The 18,278-nt window shown below is 43.9% G+C and overlaps 1 protein-coding gene across 1 annotated transcript in view; it reads left to right on the top strand.

Annotated features, from left to right (window-relative positions):
• Positions 1 to 2,683: 2,683 nt before the first annotated feature.
• The window catches only part of Tim23 (translocase of inner mitochondrial membrane 23), a 35,160-nt gene continuing 19,565 nt past the window's right edge, over positions 2,684 to 18,278 (top strand). The window contains exons 1-4 of the mRNA XM_050192059.3: positions 2,684 to 2,888; positions 4,087 to 4,145; positions 14,377 to 14,470; positions 15,457 to 15,544. Coding sequence (XP_050048016.1) covers positions 2,819 to 2,888; positions 4,087 to 4,145; positions 14,377 to 14,470; positions 15,457 to 15,544 — 311 coding nt within the window. The 5' untranslated portion in view covers positions 2,684 to 2,818. The remainder of the gene's footprint in view (positions 2,889 to 4,086; positions 4,146 to 14,376; positions 14,471 to 15,456; positions 15,545 to 18,278) is intronic.

Genomic DNA, 18,278 nt, shown 5'->3' with positions numbered 1-18,278 from the left:
CTGCAACTCGCAAGTACGGAGAGCATCAGGTTTGTCTATAGGCATATCAGCATAAAAATCTAAGGATTTCAAATTGGTTCATGTTGAATATGTCCTGAACACAAGACTTAAGTATCTCCTATATTTTTATGTATTTTATTGTAATGTTTTGTCTCGCAATTATTTACAGAGAGTAAATCTTTTAATAGCCTTTTCCAGGGCAGCAGACAGAAAACGGTTTCCAAGGCAGCGAACAGCTCTCATAACGAAAGTAAGCTTCCTACAGTGCCTACGCGCTGCATCTTTCTTTCTCGCAGGAGCTACAGCATCGCTCAGTACCTTAATTTGAACTTTTCGCAGACGCTTCGAGCAACAAGCGCGCACAAATAAATGTAAATAAACGCGACATTTTTTTTTCTTTACACACGTGCGTTACCTCGCAATTACTCATCCAGTGCTCCTATACAGCAACTTTATTGCTCACATTTGAAAAACGCAGTCGAGCAGGCTCAGTACATTGCGAAGCGTGCTTGTTGTATCGGCGCAGGACATGCAAAATACCGAAAGTAGAAATGTGCTCGCGATACGACGATGCTCTAGAACAGGATTTTGAATTCATAAACGAACCAAAATGTTTGGTTACGCTGACCTGCCAAATCTCCCCGTTCCACTTGTTGAGTCAAGCGGACGCGGACGTCTGTTAAAAGGTGGAGATATCGATGGTACATAAGCAGGATGGTTCGCAACGTTGTTTTTTCTGTTACTAACGAAGTGGCGGCTGCAGATGCTTGAGTTTTCGCATGGTTACCACGGTCCTCCGTCAGGGCCACGCAACACAATTACAGAATAACAAAATTGTCGCACTTTCTCATGCGAGCCGCTGTGTTGTGGGGAATGCAAGTAATCCGATTAACCAACAGGTTGAACGGCCTGTATCCAGCGCTCTCGCCTTTCCCCTTCATACGATCGCAATGGAAATCGGTAAAACTGAACGTTGTTATCCTGCCCTTCACGTTCATGGCGATTTACAACACAACAGTAGCGTTGATTGCGGCGTTTCTTCGTAGCGCGCGGAGCTATCGTGGTTGCCGTCGCTTCCGCCATCAGTTTGAAGAGTGAGCCAGCAAGCGCTTTATGGCACTTCGGCGGCGCGTCCGACTAGCGTAGAAATTCATAGCTCTCTGTCTGGGTGTTAAATGCGCAAAACACTCGCAATATGGACCAAAATCTAGTTAAATCGTTGTTTCGCAGTTGCTATCTGCATAGGCAACTTAGCAAGGGAGTCGGGCTTCGCACTACTCAATTACTGCCTCTTCGCAACGGCAGGTGGCGCTACGTGTCTTGCAAAACTCCAGAGTCTGACGTCCATACCGGACTCGCGAAACGCTATTGCGTTAGTATTCTTCCGGTGTAAAGTGACGGTCACAAACGCGCAAACCCTGGCGCCGATCGGATAACGGCAGTCCGATGCGCAGCAGCCAGCTCGCTCGTATGCTGCCTTGCAGAGGGACACGATGTCGCAGCTTGCCATATTGCCAGTCGCTACGTTTGCAGTCCACAAAGCAACAAAGTCGAATCATAGTGCTCGCGAAAAGACTGAGACCGACTCTGACCGCGGAGCTCTCGTCAAAATGGAGTACGTTGTAACACAAGCAGACGACACTTGCTATGTGCCGGATGTGCTTAATTGTATTGAAAAATCGTTCATGTGCATTCTCTTTATGTTACTTTCTGTTTATAAAAACAAATGAACTAACATTCCAACTATTACGAAGATCATTTGTTTACCATAAAGTTGGAAAAATTATTGATCACGCGCCCTGGTCAGCCAATCGGATAGCTCGCCCCACTGACGTCATATGGGTGATTTTCGTCATATGGGTAGGGGCGGCTTAAAATTCCGCCGAGCAGCGTGCTCCAATCGGCAGCGATGTGCATTTTTAAAACCGTATAATAAATTACACGCTTTACGCGGAGCACTTAGATGTGTCAATTAATGATCAGAAGGACCTACTCTAACGACTCAGTACGTTTGTAAAAAATCGTCAAAATCGTTTCAGGGTCCCTTTAACAAGGAACGAGACGGACAGCGAGAGAGACTAAAACTTCTAAAGCTGCGCCACTGCAATTGAATACACGCTTTTTCGCAGCTTGTGTTCGCCAAAAAGCATTACCCTCCACTCGCACTGGCCCCTTTGATTAAAAATGCTGTATTCGCTCCATTAAACCAAATCCGTGTTTTGTTAAACTTGTGTTTGGATTCCACCAACCGTTGGCGCTCGCATGTGCGTTTATATGGTTAGCGTGTGGTTCACGTACTGATCTTTCAAGCTCCGGAAATCTGTACGAAGTAGGCTAAAACGTTACATTATTCCTAAGTTCCTGAAATAGACGTAAAGCAAAGTATTAAACGGGAGCCGAAGCTACGCGCAGCACACTTTCCAACTCTGAGCAGCGCGGCGCAAAACCGTCTCGCCCCGCTGCGCGCTCACCCTACACCCTCTCGCACCACAGCGCCGCCATGCGGCCGCCGCCGGCAGGCATCACCTCTGGGGCCACCGCGCCGCTCGCGCTGAGCACACTAGCCAGTATATTCTAGGCACTATATCTCGGGAGAGGTTTCTTTTGGCATCCCCGCAAGATGTGATCTTGGTCCGCCAGGGGGATTCCATTTCATAGCGGGTAGTGATGTCTATGACGTATTTCCTTTTCCGTTGCCCGTCGTTCCCACGCGGTTCTGCGCCATTCATCGCCCCCGTGATGTCTTTAGCGCTGTAAGAACAAACTCAGTGTAACAAGCTTTTAAAAGCACTTTTTCTGAACCACAGAAACTCCTTCTATGGACCGCCAAAGCGCTGGTTATTTCGGAGCCGCGTATCCGGCGATCGATCCGAGCTTCCAGGTACCAGGTATGTGAAATCGTCTCCTGTGCCTCGCGGGTTAGCGACCTTGCGCCGTTTTGGCAACGGCTAAGTGCTTAATGTGCCGTTCTTACCATTATGATGGTCTCTTGCATCACTTTAGCTTCGTTTTCATGAGCCATAAACCTAAAGCATCACTTTTTTCCAAACGCGACGGCCATGACGCTGCGGATCTGCAAGATTCAAGTTCTGAAACTTTGTGGTGTAACGGTACTTTGTACAATGCGTTACATGATGTCCTTAGCCGCAAGAATATTGTTGCTAGTTTTAGGAGCTCTAGTATTGCAGATGCTAGTTCTTTACACAAATGATTACAGCATAATTGAGCTGGAGGGGTTCAGCTTGTACAGTGTATTCTGTCATGCACTTAATCATAATAAATTGACACGCTTTCTCGCTAGTTTCTGCGCTTCTTGCTTGTCAAGCCGTTTGATATGTGCACATGGTAAAAGTTGTTTTACATCGCTGCACAGCCATGCAATGAGTGACATCTCGCAAATAACTTTCGGCGTACTATAACGATGCACTGCACGCAGCCGTGGTAAGGATACAAAATGTGAAGTTTGAAGTTATAAATACGTTGACTGTTTGTCCTCCTCCTCCTCCTCCTCCTCCTCCTACTACTACTACTACTACTACTACTACTACTAAGAAAACAAACACCATTCGTTGTCATTACATTTACACTGTTGCACAAATTTAATATGTTAACGGTTAACTTGCAAGACCCATTGACGTTCCTTAGGGATCGGTTTTTGACGTTTGATAGCACCTTGTTCATTGTCATTAACAGCTGTTTATAGTGGAGGGATAAAAGCCGATGACATGAATATGTACTTTGCTGGGAGTAAATTTGATTGGGAAGCCTGGATGCACCATCGCCCTCTCATACAAATAGTTATATTACTGGAGATAGAACATTCTTTCTCGGTTTTATGTAATGTGAAGCTGCGGTGATCTAAGATAGTGACATTAAACTGCTACAGTGTGCGTAGCAGCTTGTTTCCCAAATATATACTTTCCATCTTGTGCTTTTAGTGAACAAAGTCATTTGCAGTGCATGTGGAAGAGCTGTTATCTGCATTAATGCAAATTCAATTTTTGATGACTGTTTTTAGTGATGCTATGCCTCTGTTTTTTGCTAGTTTTCTCCTTGTGTTTCATTACATTAAAATTGTTTGCTTAGGTGGGCAGAATGCACCAGTGTCACCATACCTAAACTTCGACCCAGCTTACATCAATGCGGTAAGCATGCGTTATGATTTACTCTGAGATTGTCAAAAGCCAGAAGTTCACTTAGCATGCAACTATGCATAAAATTCTTATGGTACGTGCAGAGGGTTCTGTGAGAAGTTACTACCAGAGCTGCCATCTTGTAAACTAGCAAGTGGCCAAAACACTGGAACCTATCCACCAACAAAAGTCTCTCTTTCATTAGCACCCATATGATTATTGTCACCTTTTGTTGCAACCCACCATGGTGGTGTAGGGGCAGTGGCATTGTGCTACTAAGCCTGAGGGCGTGAGACCTAATCCTGGCTGCAGCGGCCGCATTTCGATGGGAGTGAAATGCAAAACTGCCCGTGTACCGTGCATTGGGTGCACGTTAAAGAACCCCAGGTGGTAAAAATTAATTTGGAGTCCCTATTACACCATGTTTCATAATCAAACATGGTTTTAGCATGTAAAACCCCTGAATTGAACTTTTTTTAACCTTTTGTTGCAGTATAAAAAGCTGTTCAGCATATCACAAGTAATGTCATTTTAAGTTTTTGTTTAAAAATTCATAGGTTGCGTTAGTTAGCCACCTCCAATTTATGAAAGAAAATTAATGGTAACATGTCTCATTGTAGCACAGTAAAACATGTTGGGCAAATTTGTGCATGAACTTGCAAAAGTAAAAAGAGCACGTAAGACATGGAAGCGAATGCATAAATAGCAGGGGGGCTGCTTTCTTTTTGTCCTCTGATTTTGCACTGTTTGCATTTTTCCAAGACTCTAACATGACAAGGCGTTCCAAAATAAATTTGCGTGGTTAGCTGTGCTACATTTGTGACGTCTGTGACGTCACTTAAGGGCAAACCAAGTGATGCAATGAAATTTCTGAAAAATTTGTGCACTGTCACTGAACATTTTCTTTGCAATGTAGTGGAATGTTTGACACTTAGATACAAATGTGCCCCTTCCCCCCCTCTACACAGGCACACTTTTAAAAAATATAAACGCATACTTTGGTGAAAATAGGGCCTTTTTTAAAAAACATGGTAGCTCTCTTAAAAGTCACTTCTAAAAGCTTCAGTAACTGATAGAAGTATATTTAATGTTTAAAAGTAGTGCAAGCTGAAAGGAATTGAAATTTTGAGAAAATAATGCAATTATATAAAATAGGATGTGCATTGTTAGGCACAGCAACGCACTGAAGCATTCCTGATGAAAATAGGAACTGCAGTGCACTTGATATTGTCATTGTAGGTAAGGAAGTTGTTGCTGTGTTTCATTTTTTTTTTGTTTAAGCTGGCCACTTTGACTGTCACTCAGTTGAATTCTGTATAAGGTTGATGCACAAGGGTCTTCAAGTTTAAGCTGTAATGATACGATGGGTTGGTAGACTTATGCACATTTTTTTTGAAAGCTTAACATTATCGATTTTTTTTCGATTCTCACTTACAGTTACTGCTTTTGTGGTGAAGGGCACCTCGTAACGTTTGCGTTTTGTAACTCAGCTTATCTCATGAGTGTTTTATCACCAAAAATTTTCTTCGTAAGTGCAAGCAAACTGTCTGCTGAAAATGCTGTCACAAAGAGCTCTGTGAGGAAAGCTTTGACAGCTATTATCCCACCGTGGTTGATCAGTGGCTATGGTGTTAGGCTGCTGAGCACGAGGTCGCGGGATCGAATCCCGGCCACGGCGGCCGCATTTCGATGGGAGTGAAATGCGAAAACACCCGTGTACTTAGATTTAGGTGCACGTTAAAGAACCCCGGGTGATCGAAATTTCCGGAGTCCTCCACTACGGCGTGCCTCATAATCAGAAAGTGGTTTTGGCACGTGAAACCCCATAATTTAATTTTTTGATAGCTACTCGGACATAGTTCGAAAGCACAGCTTGGAATGGCCGAATGTAGGCGAGTTCGAATAGTGAACTTTCAAAATCGAATCGAATATGAATGTTGAAGAAGATTGATCACCGAACACCATAATGAATACAGAATATTTTCTTATATCTGAAACGACATGAAATGTTAAGTTTGCATATAGTCTTATTGGTAACAAAAAAGAAAGAAAGGCTTGTATTCATTGAACATGCCTGTAATACTGTTGACTATTATATGTCTGGACGACTGAGGAGATTGGAAATAATAAACAACTACTTTCAATTATCTGGGGAACAATGGTAATGACATTAGCCCATTCGCTTCCACAGTGGGTGATCCTCTTGCTACGACGGCCAAGGTCAAAGTCTGGGTGACCGGCGATTTGATGGCCGCTCAAAGAATGACTGCTTCTGGCTATTTTTCATAGATGGCAGCACATTGCAGGCTATTTTCTCTTTGTTTTGGGTTTCACACACTAGGTGGACATATTTGTCTACACCTTCAGCTGGAGTTTGTAAAACAGTAGAAAGCTTCCCGTTCGCCAAGCTCTCCTTTTTTGTTGTAGCCACTGCAACAGAGAACCTGGCTTGAAAAGCATATAGGCTTCCAAGTGGGCTCATTTATTTCAGCACGTACCTCCAAAAACTGTGAAGCAGTACCATTCGATGCTGTGCTTAGCTTTCGAGGGCCAAGAGGCGTTCCAAGTGCAAAAAATCTTAAAATGTACTCCGCATTCCTGCATGTTTAAATTTTTTATGCTTACTTTCTAGTTCTTTTTGCTGTGTCTGACGTGGAAGCTTTTTGAGAACAAAATAAATAGTTTTGTAAATGCGATGTCTGCAGCAGATTTTACAGCAATTTTCTTACAGTGCGGAACACGCTCATTGAAGCAGAAAAATGTGCTGTGCAACACCAGGCGGACGGAAGCGAAAGGGTTAATGAAACAAGGGAACAGCATGTTACGAGATGAACATACAGTATTGTGTTCGCTGATGGAGAGAAGTGATACTGCAGCGCCACACAATGTTTCGAAGAGATGCAAACAAAGTCAGACTGGTCAAATAATAAATCGAATCAGATTCCTTCTTATTGCATGACTGGAAATAATTGAGCAGAAGTTATCTGCCCTGTGTGTTTGCTCAGGAACTGGCGCCCCCATACAACAAACGCAGCTGTCGTGTAGCAGACTCTGAGTGGTCCTTGCATTCATCGTTCTGTTTCCCTCGAGTCTTCTAAATTTATTTTATCCCATTTACTTTGCATATTCGAAACAAACAAATATTCAACAACTTCAAACACGAATCAAATAGCAGGGACTATTCAGTATGTATTTGAAATGTTGAATATTTGCATACCCCTAGCAGAATGTTATGATCTACACCAGAGGTCGTAAACAGATTATCTGCGGATAGCATTTGACCCACATAGGTTTTGTGATGAGCTCAAATGACCCTTTTCTCCTGCTCTAGTGTAAGTTGGCCCCAGAAAACTCTCGTCCTCAGCCAAACACGTTACAGGGAATTTTGTGGGGAGCCATGTGCCATGCATGTGACCCTATGCCTGACATGAGACCGTTGCTCTAGGCCATCATAGCATCATTCTTATCTTTCCTTCATGTAGACAGTTTAACGCTATTTGTGCAGTTTCTGGTGCAGTCTGTATAAAGACAACCTGTGGTTGTCTTTATACATAAAAAATATTATATAAAAATATTATGTTTTATTTTGTTTTATCACAACATATACTATGATGATACTGTGATAATATGGATGAGATAGTTCAAGTGGTTGAGGAGTTCTATAGAGATTTGTACAGTACCAGTGGCACCCTTGACGATAATTTAAGAGAGAACAGTCTCGAGGAATTTAAAATCCCACAAGTAACGCCGGAAGAAGTAAAGAAAGCCTTGGGAGCTATGCAAAGGGGGAAGTCTGCTGGGGAGGATCAGGTAACAGCAGATTTGTTGAAGGATGGTGGGCACATTGTTCTAGAAAAACTGGCCACCCTCTATACACAACGCCTCACGACCTCGAGCGTACCGGAATATTGGAAGAACGCTAACATAATCCTAATCCATAAGAAAGGGGATGCCAAAGACTTGAAAAATTATAGACCGATGAGCTTACTGTCCGTTGCCTACAAAGTATTTACTAAGGTAATTGCAAATAGAATCGGGAACACCTTAGACTTCTGTCAACCAAAGCACCAGGCAGGATTCCGTAAAGGCTACTCAACAATAGACCATATTCACACTATCAATCAGGTGATAGAGAAATGTGCGGAATATAACCAACCCTTATATATAGCTTTCATTGATTACGAGAAAGCGTTTGATTCAGTTGAAACCTCAGCAGTCATGGAGGCATTACGGAATCAGGGTGTAGACGAGCTGTATGTAAAAATACTGCAAGATATTTATAGCGACTCCACAGCAACCGTATTCCTCCATAAAGAACGCAACAAAATGCCAATAAAGAAAGGCGTCAGGCAGGGAGATACGATCTCTCCAATGCTATTCACAGCGTGTTTACAGGAGGTATTCAGAGACCTGGATTGGGAAGAATTGGGGATAAGAGTTAATGGAGAATACCTTAGTAAGTTGCGATTCGCTGATGATATTGCCTTGCTTAGTAACTCAGGGGACCAATTGCATTGCATGCTCACTGACCTGGAGAAGCAAAGCAGAAGGGTGGGTCTAAAAATTAATCTGCAGAAAATTAAAGTAATGTTTAACAGTCTCGGAAGAAAACAGCAGTTTACAATAGGTAACGAGGCACTGGAAGTAGTAAGGGAATACATCTACTTAGGACAGGTAGTGACCGCGGATCCGGATCATGAGAGTGAAATAATCAGAAGAATAAGAATGGGTTGGTGTGTGTTTGGCAGGCATTCTCAGACCATGAACAGCAGGTTGCCATTATCCCTCAAGAGAAAAGTGTATAACAGCTGTGTCTTACCAGTACTCACGTACGGGGCAGAAACCTGGAGGCTTAAATTCTACTTAAATTGAGGTCGACGCAACGAGCTATGGAAAGAAAAATGATGGGTGTAACGTTAAGGGATAAGAAAAGAGCAGATTAGGTGAGGGAACAAACGCGAGTTAATGACATCTTAGTTGAAATCAAGAAAAAGAAATGGGCATGGGCAGGACATGTAACGAGGAGGGAAGATAACCAAGTGTCATTAAGGGTTACGGACTGGATTCCAAGAGAAGGGAAGCGTAGCAGGGGGCGGCAGAAAGTTAGGTGGGCGGATGAGATTAAGAAGTTTGCAGGGACAACATGGCCACAATCAGCACATGACCGGGGTAGTTGGACAGGTATGGGAGAGGTCTTTGCCTTGCAGTGGGCGTAACCAGACTGCTGCTGCTTATGATGATGATACTACTATGATACATAAAATTGTAGGTTGAGTGTTGGTGTTTGAAGTGGAAGTAAAGCATAAATAATTGCTCAGAATGTTTCTCAGAATTGTGTGAAATTTCAAAGAAACGCCTCAAGAAGCTTGAAGAAAAGAATAATTTGTGATTTTGCTGAAAGTATTATGATAGAAAAAAAACGCAATATTCAAAATATGTGGCTTGCTTCTGGTTTCCAAGTTTTCTAACTTTAGAGCACGCTAAAAAATTTATGCAGATTTGTTGGCATAAGTATTACTAGCAATAATGATGCCCATGCTGTGTGGAAAAACTGTGGCTGCACAAATGTGAAAATAAGTGTATGCTATTACTTATTGTGCAGGGAGCATTTGTTTTGACTTATTGCTGCAAGTGCTTGTTTCCTTTCTTTCTGCATTTCTTCTGCCAAAACTGTCTCAAAAGTACATCTGCAGTCTTCATTTCATACAGCACATTGTGCTGCTTGTGGGTGATGTAATGTTTAAGATTGTATTGAACAGCTGTTGATCAAATTGATTTCCTTTGGCCCTGCAAGAAAAGAGCTAACAGCTATAGTATCCTGTTGATGTTGGGAATGAGGCAGCAGTATAAATTATGTGCTGCTTTCCGCTATTTGTTTATACCAACTCGCGTGGCTTGCGAATATGTTGTGTATATATGCTTGACAACTTCACATATGAGTGAGAGTAGTGGGGCACTAAAATGCTATATGTTCTTTTAATGAGTACGAAATTTTCTGAAACTGTTGCAGTGTCTTGTGCACTGTGTCAGGGTGCTAACAGCCTCCTGTTTACGTAATGTAAATACAGAAAAAATTTACTTCCAATCTGGGACTTCTAAGACTTGGGGTCAGGCATGTCAAAAGGGGCAGCTGGCCCACGCCGTCGCCCGACTCATCCATGCTAAGGATGTTGTTGAAGGGAGGAACATGTTCTCATCTAGAACGAGGTGTACTGGGTTTCTTTCCAATATCTACATGAAGAGTGGAGAATGTTACGTCTCATCAGTCTAGCATGACTGAAGTGAAGCACCCCTAGGAGCCGAAAAAGTCCACTTAAACCCCCCCCCCCCCCCCCCCTGTGCTCCCTGGATCCCTAGGCCAGGGAAATCTGCCTTCCTACCTTCGTCTACTAGGAGCGTCCAAAGTCGTTAAGGGTGAGGGTTCACACAATCACTCCCACACCTTTGTTCACTGAATACACAGAAAGGAGGGGAGCTTTGTAGACGGGGGTTGTCACGCTTGACTAAAGCTGGCGCGTCGTGGTTCCTGGGATGACCCAGCAGTTAGCTGGAGTTTCTGTCAAACTAGCGTAGCTGTTACCGGAGTCCATGAGGAAATGCCGTAGAACACCCTTTTCCAGGAGTTCCTTGCTGCCATCGTCCATGACGGTGACAATGAACCAACAAGCAACACTCGATCCGCCAAACGTGTCTCGCCTTGCTGTCGCCGCAGGTCTGTCCGAGAGGGACGTGTTGTTAGCTTCACAAAGCGATTTGTTGCAGTGGTGCAGGAGAGGCTAGAAGGTCACTACCCAGCTGGCCAATTGTAACAGACTGTACACTGCATTAAGTGCCTCCTAGAAGCCATAAGAAGGCTTGAAACATAGTCTTCTTGGCCTTGGGCTCGCTTATTTCCAAAAAAATGACATCCTCCTCTAAACACTGAATTGCTGGAAAAGCAGTTTGTCTTACTAATGTTGGAGCTGTCTTTGAAGTGGAGAGGCTTGTTTCAACAAAGGGATCATTGATTCATAGCAGGCAATTTGCAGTGAAGATTAAGTGTAAGTGTTCTGCATAACTGAACATATTGTAGCATAAAGGCTCAGTCACAAAGAAAACAGACTCACATCACAGGTGGGACTAACAGCTTTATTCAAAAGACAGCGAGATATAGTATATAGATTGTTCCCAATGTGCAGGCACACCAGCCCCCCCCGGCAGACTACGGAGGGCAATTATTCGCTGCAAAGGCCTGTGTTTTACCTTAGAACTCCCCGTTGACATAACCCTACAGTTCTTAGATTTAAGCCTCATGTTTTCAAAGGATGTTCAAAGGCTATTAACTGTTAGCAAAGAAAGGACTTTTGCCGTATGGCTCCACACATTTTAAACTCGTGAAAAAAGCTATCACTACAATTTGCATGGGGTCAAGAGGTCTTGTGAACATAAGGTGCACGTCAGTTTTGACAAGCAGTTATTAGGCTTTCAGAAGCAGTCTACTCTCGTTTGATCCTGATCTCAGTGGCCGAATTGCAATGGTAGCTAAAAGTGGGCACACCAGCGAGTGAGGTAAGAGCCGGTGAACAAAGTGGCCAAAGGCTGGAAGTCATGTCGTATGTGCACAAGATGAGCCACAGCTTTAAAAGAGTGGCGACAGGTACAATTTGCCTGTCATATTCTTCGCTCCCAACAGGCTGGCCCAACTGTGTGCCCCCATAATGGGCAGCTCTAAGACAGGATGCCAAGTAATGCAAGTCAAGCGTTACGTGTGATGCACCACTAGGGTGGTTTATGAAATCCCCCTGTCAAGTGGAAAGTCCTATATAGGAAAAACTGGCCATTGCGTCAATGATTGAATGAGGGAGCACACTAGTGACTTGGAAGAAAGACTTGATTGCCTGTCTTTCAGCGCACTGTAAAGTCTGCTCTTGTCAGCTGAGATTTCATGATGCGAAGATCCTGGGCAGAAGCAAAGACAAAACAGCAAATGAGCATTTGATGTAAAAAGAAAATAAAGTAGTGATTGTGTAAGTCGGACTTCTGTTTTGTACAATGCAGAGCATACTTTCTTCAGATCTTTCAAATGATTTTGCTAGTTCTAATAGTCACCCTCTGAAGTCTGCCCGAGGTGGCTGGTATGGCTGGGGTGTCTGGACATTGAAAACAGTACATCTTGTCATGTTGTACTGATGGGAACGAACACATTAGTGAAAACTGTTAATGACGAAAGTAACTCTTTATTGTACGAACCTGAGCCCAGAAACAAGCAGCAGTCAAGCACGATCATAGCAGCGAGCACAGTCAGCAGTCGTTGTAAATCTTATCTACTTGTCAAGCGCGTCGGCTTTTATACATAACTTGTCGAAGGTTCCAGGGTAACCGCTGGGGCCTGCGTGCCTTCCAGAAAGTATTACACAATTCATGTTACACATACAGTCTTGTTACACACTGCTCAGCAAGAGCATACATAGCAGATAGAATCAAGGATAACATCGAAGCTCCGAATCATGCAAGTGCATTTTGCGCTTAGTGATAATCTTAAGTTCTTAGTGGGTGAAATGCAGTCCCTGAGAAAAGGATAAATAAGTACATGTGTCGATATACTGTATTGAACTGTCTTTTGAATGAAGTTGTTAGTAGCGCCTGTGATGCGAGTCTCTGCCTACTTTGTTATTGTGCCTTCGCTCCACAATATATTAAGTAAGCACCAACTAGCCCAACAAAAAGTCATCCTGCAGAATATTTCTGTATGACTGATTCCGCCTAAACGAAGTGTTCTTGCTTTAGCAAGAACACTTCGTGGTTATGTAGTCGTTATGTGTCATGAATGGCAGCAAATTTTAAATATAAAAATTCAGGATTAAGTCTGTTTTTTCAAAGTTTTTCTCCTTGTACTTATAGTGGTAAATATTTAGATACAGGCCCTTTCACAGAGCAGTTTGCTCTAGAGGAACGAGATAGCACCATTCAGTGGCACGCTGCACGTTGCCTCAGCGCAAGTGCATGACTGTGAAACCATTACCACTTCTGCCCTGCTACTGTGTGATCAGGTATCAGAAATGCATCTGGGTGTCCCTAATGCACTGAGCTCCATTCATGCTGGAAAATGTGGAATGGTAGACGTGTGCTAATTGGCCGTAAAAAAAGTGACTGGCATTTTAAGGAAAGGAATTAATCTGCGTGGTGAAGTTCACAAACCACAGCCATGCACCGACTGCCTGTTTTGCCGGCCCTTTGTGATGCACGGCTTTCCTCGAGGATGAAAAAAGTCACTCATTTGCCGGCGTTGTATCGCTACCCTCCAAAGAAAGAACTTCAGCCCCGGATCATTGGCAATAGTGAGTACCGCTTGTTACACAGTAACAAAGCCAGTAGCACTGCCTCCTGGCACTGTAAGTTTTTCCCACATTATCTACATACATCCACACCAACTCACACGCAAACTTATAATGTATCAAGAATAAGTGAACGGGCATGCACTTGGATCACTGTGCCGAAGCGTGGTTAGTGGTGACTTCACCAACAACAGATTGTTCAAAGCTGAACCTTTTGTTATGGTCCACAGGAGTGAGCAAGGCACTAGTGATAATACGTCTTTGCTACCAGCTATTACAAAGTACAGAACATTTACGCTGCAAGCCTCATGCGCAGCAAGAACAGATCTATCACAAGCTGAGCACACCTGTGAGTGATTGGGCAGAAAGTAACGAGTCAGAAATACGACAAGCCGCTGCTTCAAGGTGTTAGCCAAACAAAGAATGAAGAGCAAAACACACTGATCCTGATTTAATTCACAAGTGCAAATTTTGGACAGTTTAGAATAAATTCCTAGCCCCACTTCCAGTACAAGCACTGTACATGCTGCTCGTGCTGTTTGGACAAGGCATAATGAACTCTGAAAGCGCTTGCATGTCCTTTGAAGTGGTGGCCAAAGCTTCGTGTCGTCCATCCAGTCACTGTCTACGATATCTGCTGAAACAGGTTTGCTGAGCCGCACCGGGGTGCCATTCATATTTATTGTAAACACTGAGGCAATGGAGGCAGCTGATGCAAGCAATGGACGTGTCGCCACGTGATCAAACATGGCGGCGCCCATAGGATCACCGTGAAAAGGGTCTATAAGTAGTGGTAGTATATGTGACAGATAAGTAGTCTTAGTATGTGTGACAGTGGAGATGGACTGACAAATTTTGCTTGTGTCATGTACCTAAGAACTGCTTATTTGTTTATTTATTTATTTGTGTGTTTATTTATTGGGATGCAGGGTGGACCAGAATGGATTTTTCCAGAGGGTGCATCACGGCAACGGGGGCGCTTTGAATTGGCCTTCTCACAAATCGGTGGTTCAGTAATGGTTGGTGAGTGTAGTTTAACATTGATTTCACACTGGCACTTTTCAGTGCATCTGAGCCTTGAGAGACATGTGAAGCATGAGTAACAAAGTATGACTGGTGGTAAGTTTATATGGCATGTGAAATTCCAGGAACTCCAAGGTAGGCACAATAACAATGCGACATAAAGCATTGTTTTTTATAAAATTAATGCAGTCAGAAGAGTGATGACTTGCTGAGCAACAACAGGGCCGTGTCAGGAATTGGACGAATTCTTGTATTGTGACTTCAGATGCTAGATTGCACTGCACATACTGAAATCCATGAATCAAGACAGCTAATTGGGCTAGTTGGAATGTTGGATTCATGGTTATGAAAATTCTACGCAAACACAAGGGACAAAGAAGGAAATGCACGGCACAAGTGCCGTCTCACAGCTGAATGTTTATTGGGATTTGCCCTGAATATATACACATACAAAAGGAAGTAAAGAGAACAGAGCAAAGACTGCAGAAAAAACCGCAACCAAACCACCACGCAGCATCCTAGGAAGATACAAAAACAGCAGGTGTGATGCTTTCTCGATTGACACAAGCAATCTAAAACAACTTATCAATGTAGTAATATTCCATGTCGTGTAAAGTTAGTAATTCCTGGCTGACGCATGCGTCTTTGTGTTTCCTAATGAAGAATGCCTCTGTTAGTTCACAGGTTGCAGGTCCTTGATGTGTCAACGCGAGATTAAGGGAATCATTCATGTCTTTAAGAAGCACTTCTAATTTGTTTGTGGCTTTGCATTGAAAGAAATGCAGCTGCACATCAGAATTCAGCAGGTGCTCGATATTGTCTGCAATGTGAAGTCTTGAAACTACAAGATTCATCGTAAAAATGCATGTGAATTTTTTGTTGAGGCTACTGAGTTGTTTCTCTTTTGTTTTGAGAGAGCGAGAGTAATGACATTTATTTCTTGTGTTTTGAGCACTGTTTTGATTGCCGCAATATCCTTGGTACAGGGGCAGCCTTTGGTGGAGTAGCAGGATTCTACAGAGGCCTACGAGAAACAAGCCTTGCAGGGCACACTGGCAGTGTGCGACGTACTCAGTGGGTTGATCCGCTTTTTTTTTTTCACACGGAGTGGTTCTAGCAAATGTCCCCCCCCCTTTTTTCACCCTTCCATCAAGTTTTTTTTCTTCTGCATTTTTCCTGCATCACTGTTGGGTGCCTTTGATGAGGGGTTCAAGATGTTTTGAGTTTAAGCTAGTGCTGCTGTGCTCTGCATATTTTTTTTCTTTATTCAAATAGCTATAATACAACATGGTTTCCATGATACTGCTGAAACTGAGTAAGTTTGTCACAGATTGTATTAAAGGTAAATCTCATCAGCTATGATGTGAAAGGCATACTTCAGGTAAATGTGCAGAAAAGTCAATACTAAAAGTCAATAACAAAGTACTGCACAACCTTGGTAATGCCATTCTGTCTAAATAAATGATAAAGCATGCAGTTTTAGCCGTTTCATAATCTGTCATGCGGATACAGTAGAATCTTGACATGAATCTCATGGGCCTGCATCAAATGTTCATATCACCTTAAACACATACAGTGGAATCTCGTTGATTCGGATCCACCTAATTCAAACTTCCGGTTTATTTGAATGGACGTTGTGGTCCTGTCAAAATTAAGTGTATTGTAAGGAACCGCTTTATTCCAGCCGAGCTCGTGCCTCTACCATGAGAATGAAGCTGTGCTGCTGGTGATGATATATACAGATGAAGAAGATGTACAATGGACGATTATATGTGGAGATGATGAAGTTGAAAGTCAGGCATGTGTTGCGCTCACACTAAGTCCCTCTTGCTGTGGAAGCGGCCGCCTGGCTGCGCGGAAGTATTATGAGATGCATCGAGTATATGGTTTTAAGTGAGAAACATGCACTATCTCTGTCCCATGGCAATGGGAATCGGACGGCATTCTAAGGGGTGAGACGCGGTAATTGACAGGTGATGTCTGCTCAGTGACCGTGTAAGGTCCAATAAAACGTGTGAGAAATTTTTCGCATTATTCGGGAACGTGCACAGGAGTCAAAGAATTTCATCGCCAGGAGAAAAAGTAACAGCATGGTGGGTTGAGTTGTAACAAAACTTGCAAGCGTCCTGGGAGATGCAGGTGTTAAGGCGGGCGAGGCGATGGCAGTCGGCGAGGCGAGACAGAAACTGTTCCGAGAAAGGAGCTGCTTGGGGTACAGGAGTCGAAAGGAGCGATACATCAAGAACGAAACTTGGTGAATGGCCATAGACGAGGAAAAAAAAGGTGAAAAGCCGGTGGTACGTTGCGTAGCCGTGTTATAGGCAAATGTCACGAGCGGCAGGATTGCATCCCATTTTGGCGGTCGGGGCGGATGTAGATCGCAATCATGTCGGACAGGGTACGATGATTCATGAAAACGCTCCGTCAAGCCGTTGGTCTGTGGATGGTAACTGGAAATTGTCTTGTGAATTGCGTTAGAGGCACGCAGAACTTCGGTAAGGATAGAAGAGAGGAAGACTCTGCTGCAGTCGCTGAGGAGAATGTACGGAATGCGATGGCGTAAGAAAATGTTGTGTAGAATGAAATCGGCGACTTCAGCAGCAGTCCAGGATGGTAGAGATGCTGTCTCCGCGTAGCATGTTATGCGGTCTACGGCCGTTACAATCCAACGATTGCCATGTGAGGTCGTGGGAAGACGACCGTACAAGTCTATTCCAACTACTTCGAAAGGCGAAGTGGGACAAGGCGGAGGTTGTTAAGAGCTAGAAGGAGCTGTTGTTGGTCATTTGCGGCTTTGACAACGAACGCAGGATGCAATGTACTTCGCAACGGCTGAAGACAGGCCAGGAGCAGCGACTTTGTATTCTGTTGTAAGTCTTGTGGTAGCCTAGATGACCGGCTGTCAGATGATCGTGAAAGGCTTCAAGCACCTCACGTTGCAGAGAACGTGGTATGACCAGTACCGATTTGTTGCCATCGATGTGATAAATGTAGCGGTGTGAAGCCCCATTGCGCAGCTTGAATTAAGTTGTTGACAAAGTCGGACGTTCTGAGGTGACGAAGAACCTTCCATGCGTTGGAGAATAGTTTGGCAGTATGGGTTGATACGTTGGTGGGACACAAGGACAGATGTGCTGTCGGGTCTTAGCCAGCCGAGGGTTGCAATTGGTAAAGCCGATGAAGAGGACTCAGGACGTACGCTAGTACGGAGAGGCGATGGTGAATCGTCATGATTCGGCAGAGGGTAGCGAGATAGGGCATCGGCGTCTTGATGCTTCTTTCCAGGTCTGTCGGTGACATTGAAATCGTAGTCCTGTAGGCGAAGCACCCAGCAACCCAGGCGACCTGATAAATTCTTTAGCGATGAAAGCCAGCACAGTGCATTATGGTCGGTAACAACTGTGAAATGGCGGCCGTGAAAATATGGCCGAAATTTTTGCACTGCCCAAACAACATCAAGGCACTCCTGCTCGGTTATAGTGTAATTCTTCTCTGCAGTGGTTAGTGTACGACTAGTGTAAGCAATTACTCGTTCGCGGAAGGTGTTGTCACATTGCAGTAGAATGGCACCGAGACCATGACTGCTAGCATCAGTGGGAAGGACGGTGGGCGCGCTCAGATCAAAGTGGCCTAGTACTGGGTCTGACGTCGGTGAATGTTTAAAAGCCAGAAAAGCATGTTCACATTCGTCGGACCAAACGAAGGGCGCATTACTGGCAAGGAGTTGATGGAGTGGGGCCGCAAGCGCAGCAAAGTTGGGTATGAAGCACCGGAAGTAAGAAGCAAGTCCGAGAAAACAGCGCAGGTC

The sequence above is a fragment of the Dermacentor andersoni genome, chromosome 1 (assembly GCF_023375885.2).
Source record: "Dermacentor andersoni chromosome 1, qqDerAnde1_hic_scaffold, whole genome shotgun sequence".
Classification (NCBI taxonomy): domain Eukaryota; kingdom Metazoa; phylum Arthropoda; class Arachnida; order Ixodida; family Ixodidae; genus Dermacentor; species Dermacentor andersoni.
The sequence above is the reverse complement of the archived record's forward strand: the minus strand, read 5'-3'. Positions and strand labels throughout refer to the sequence as shown.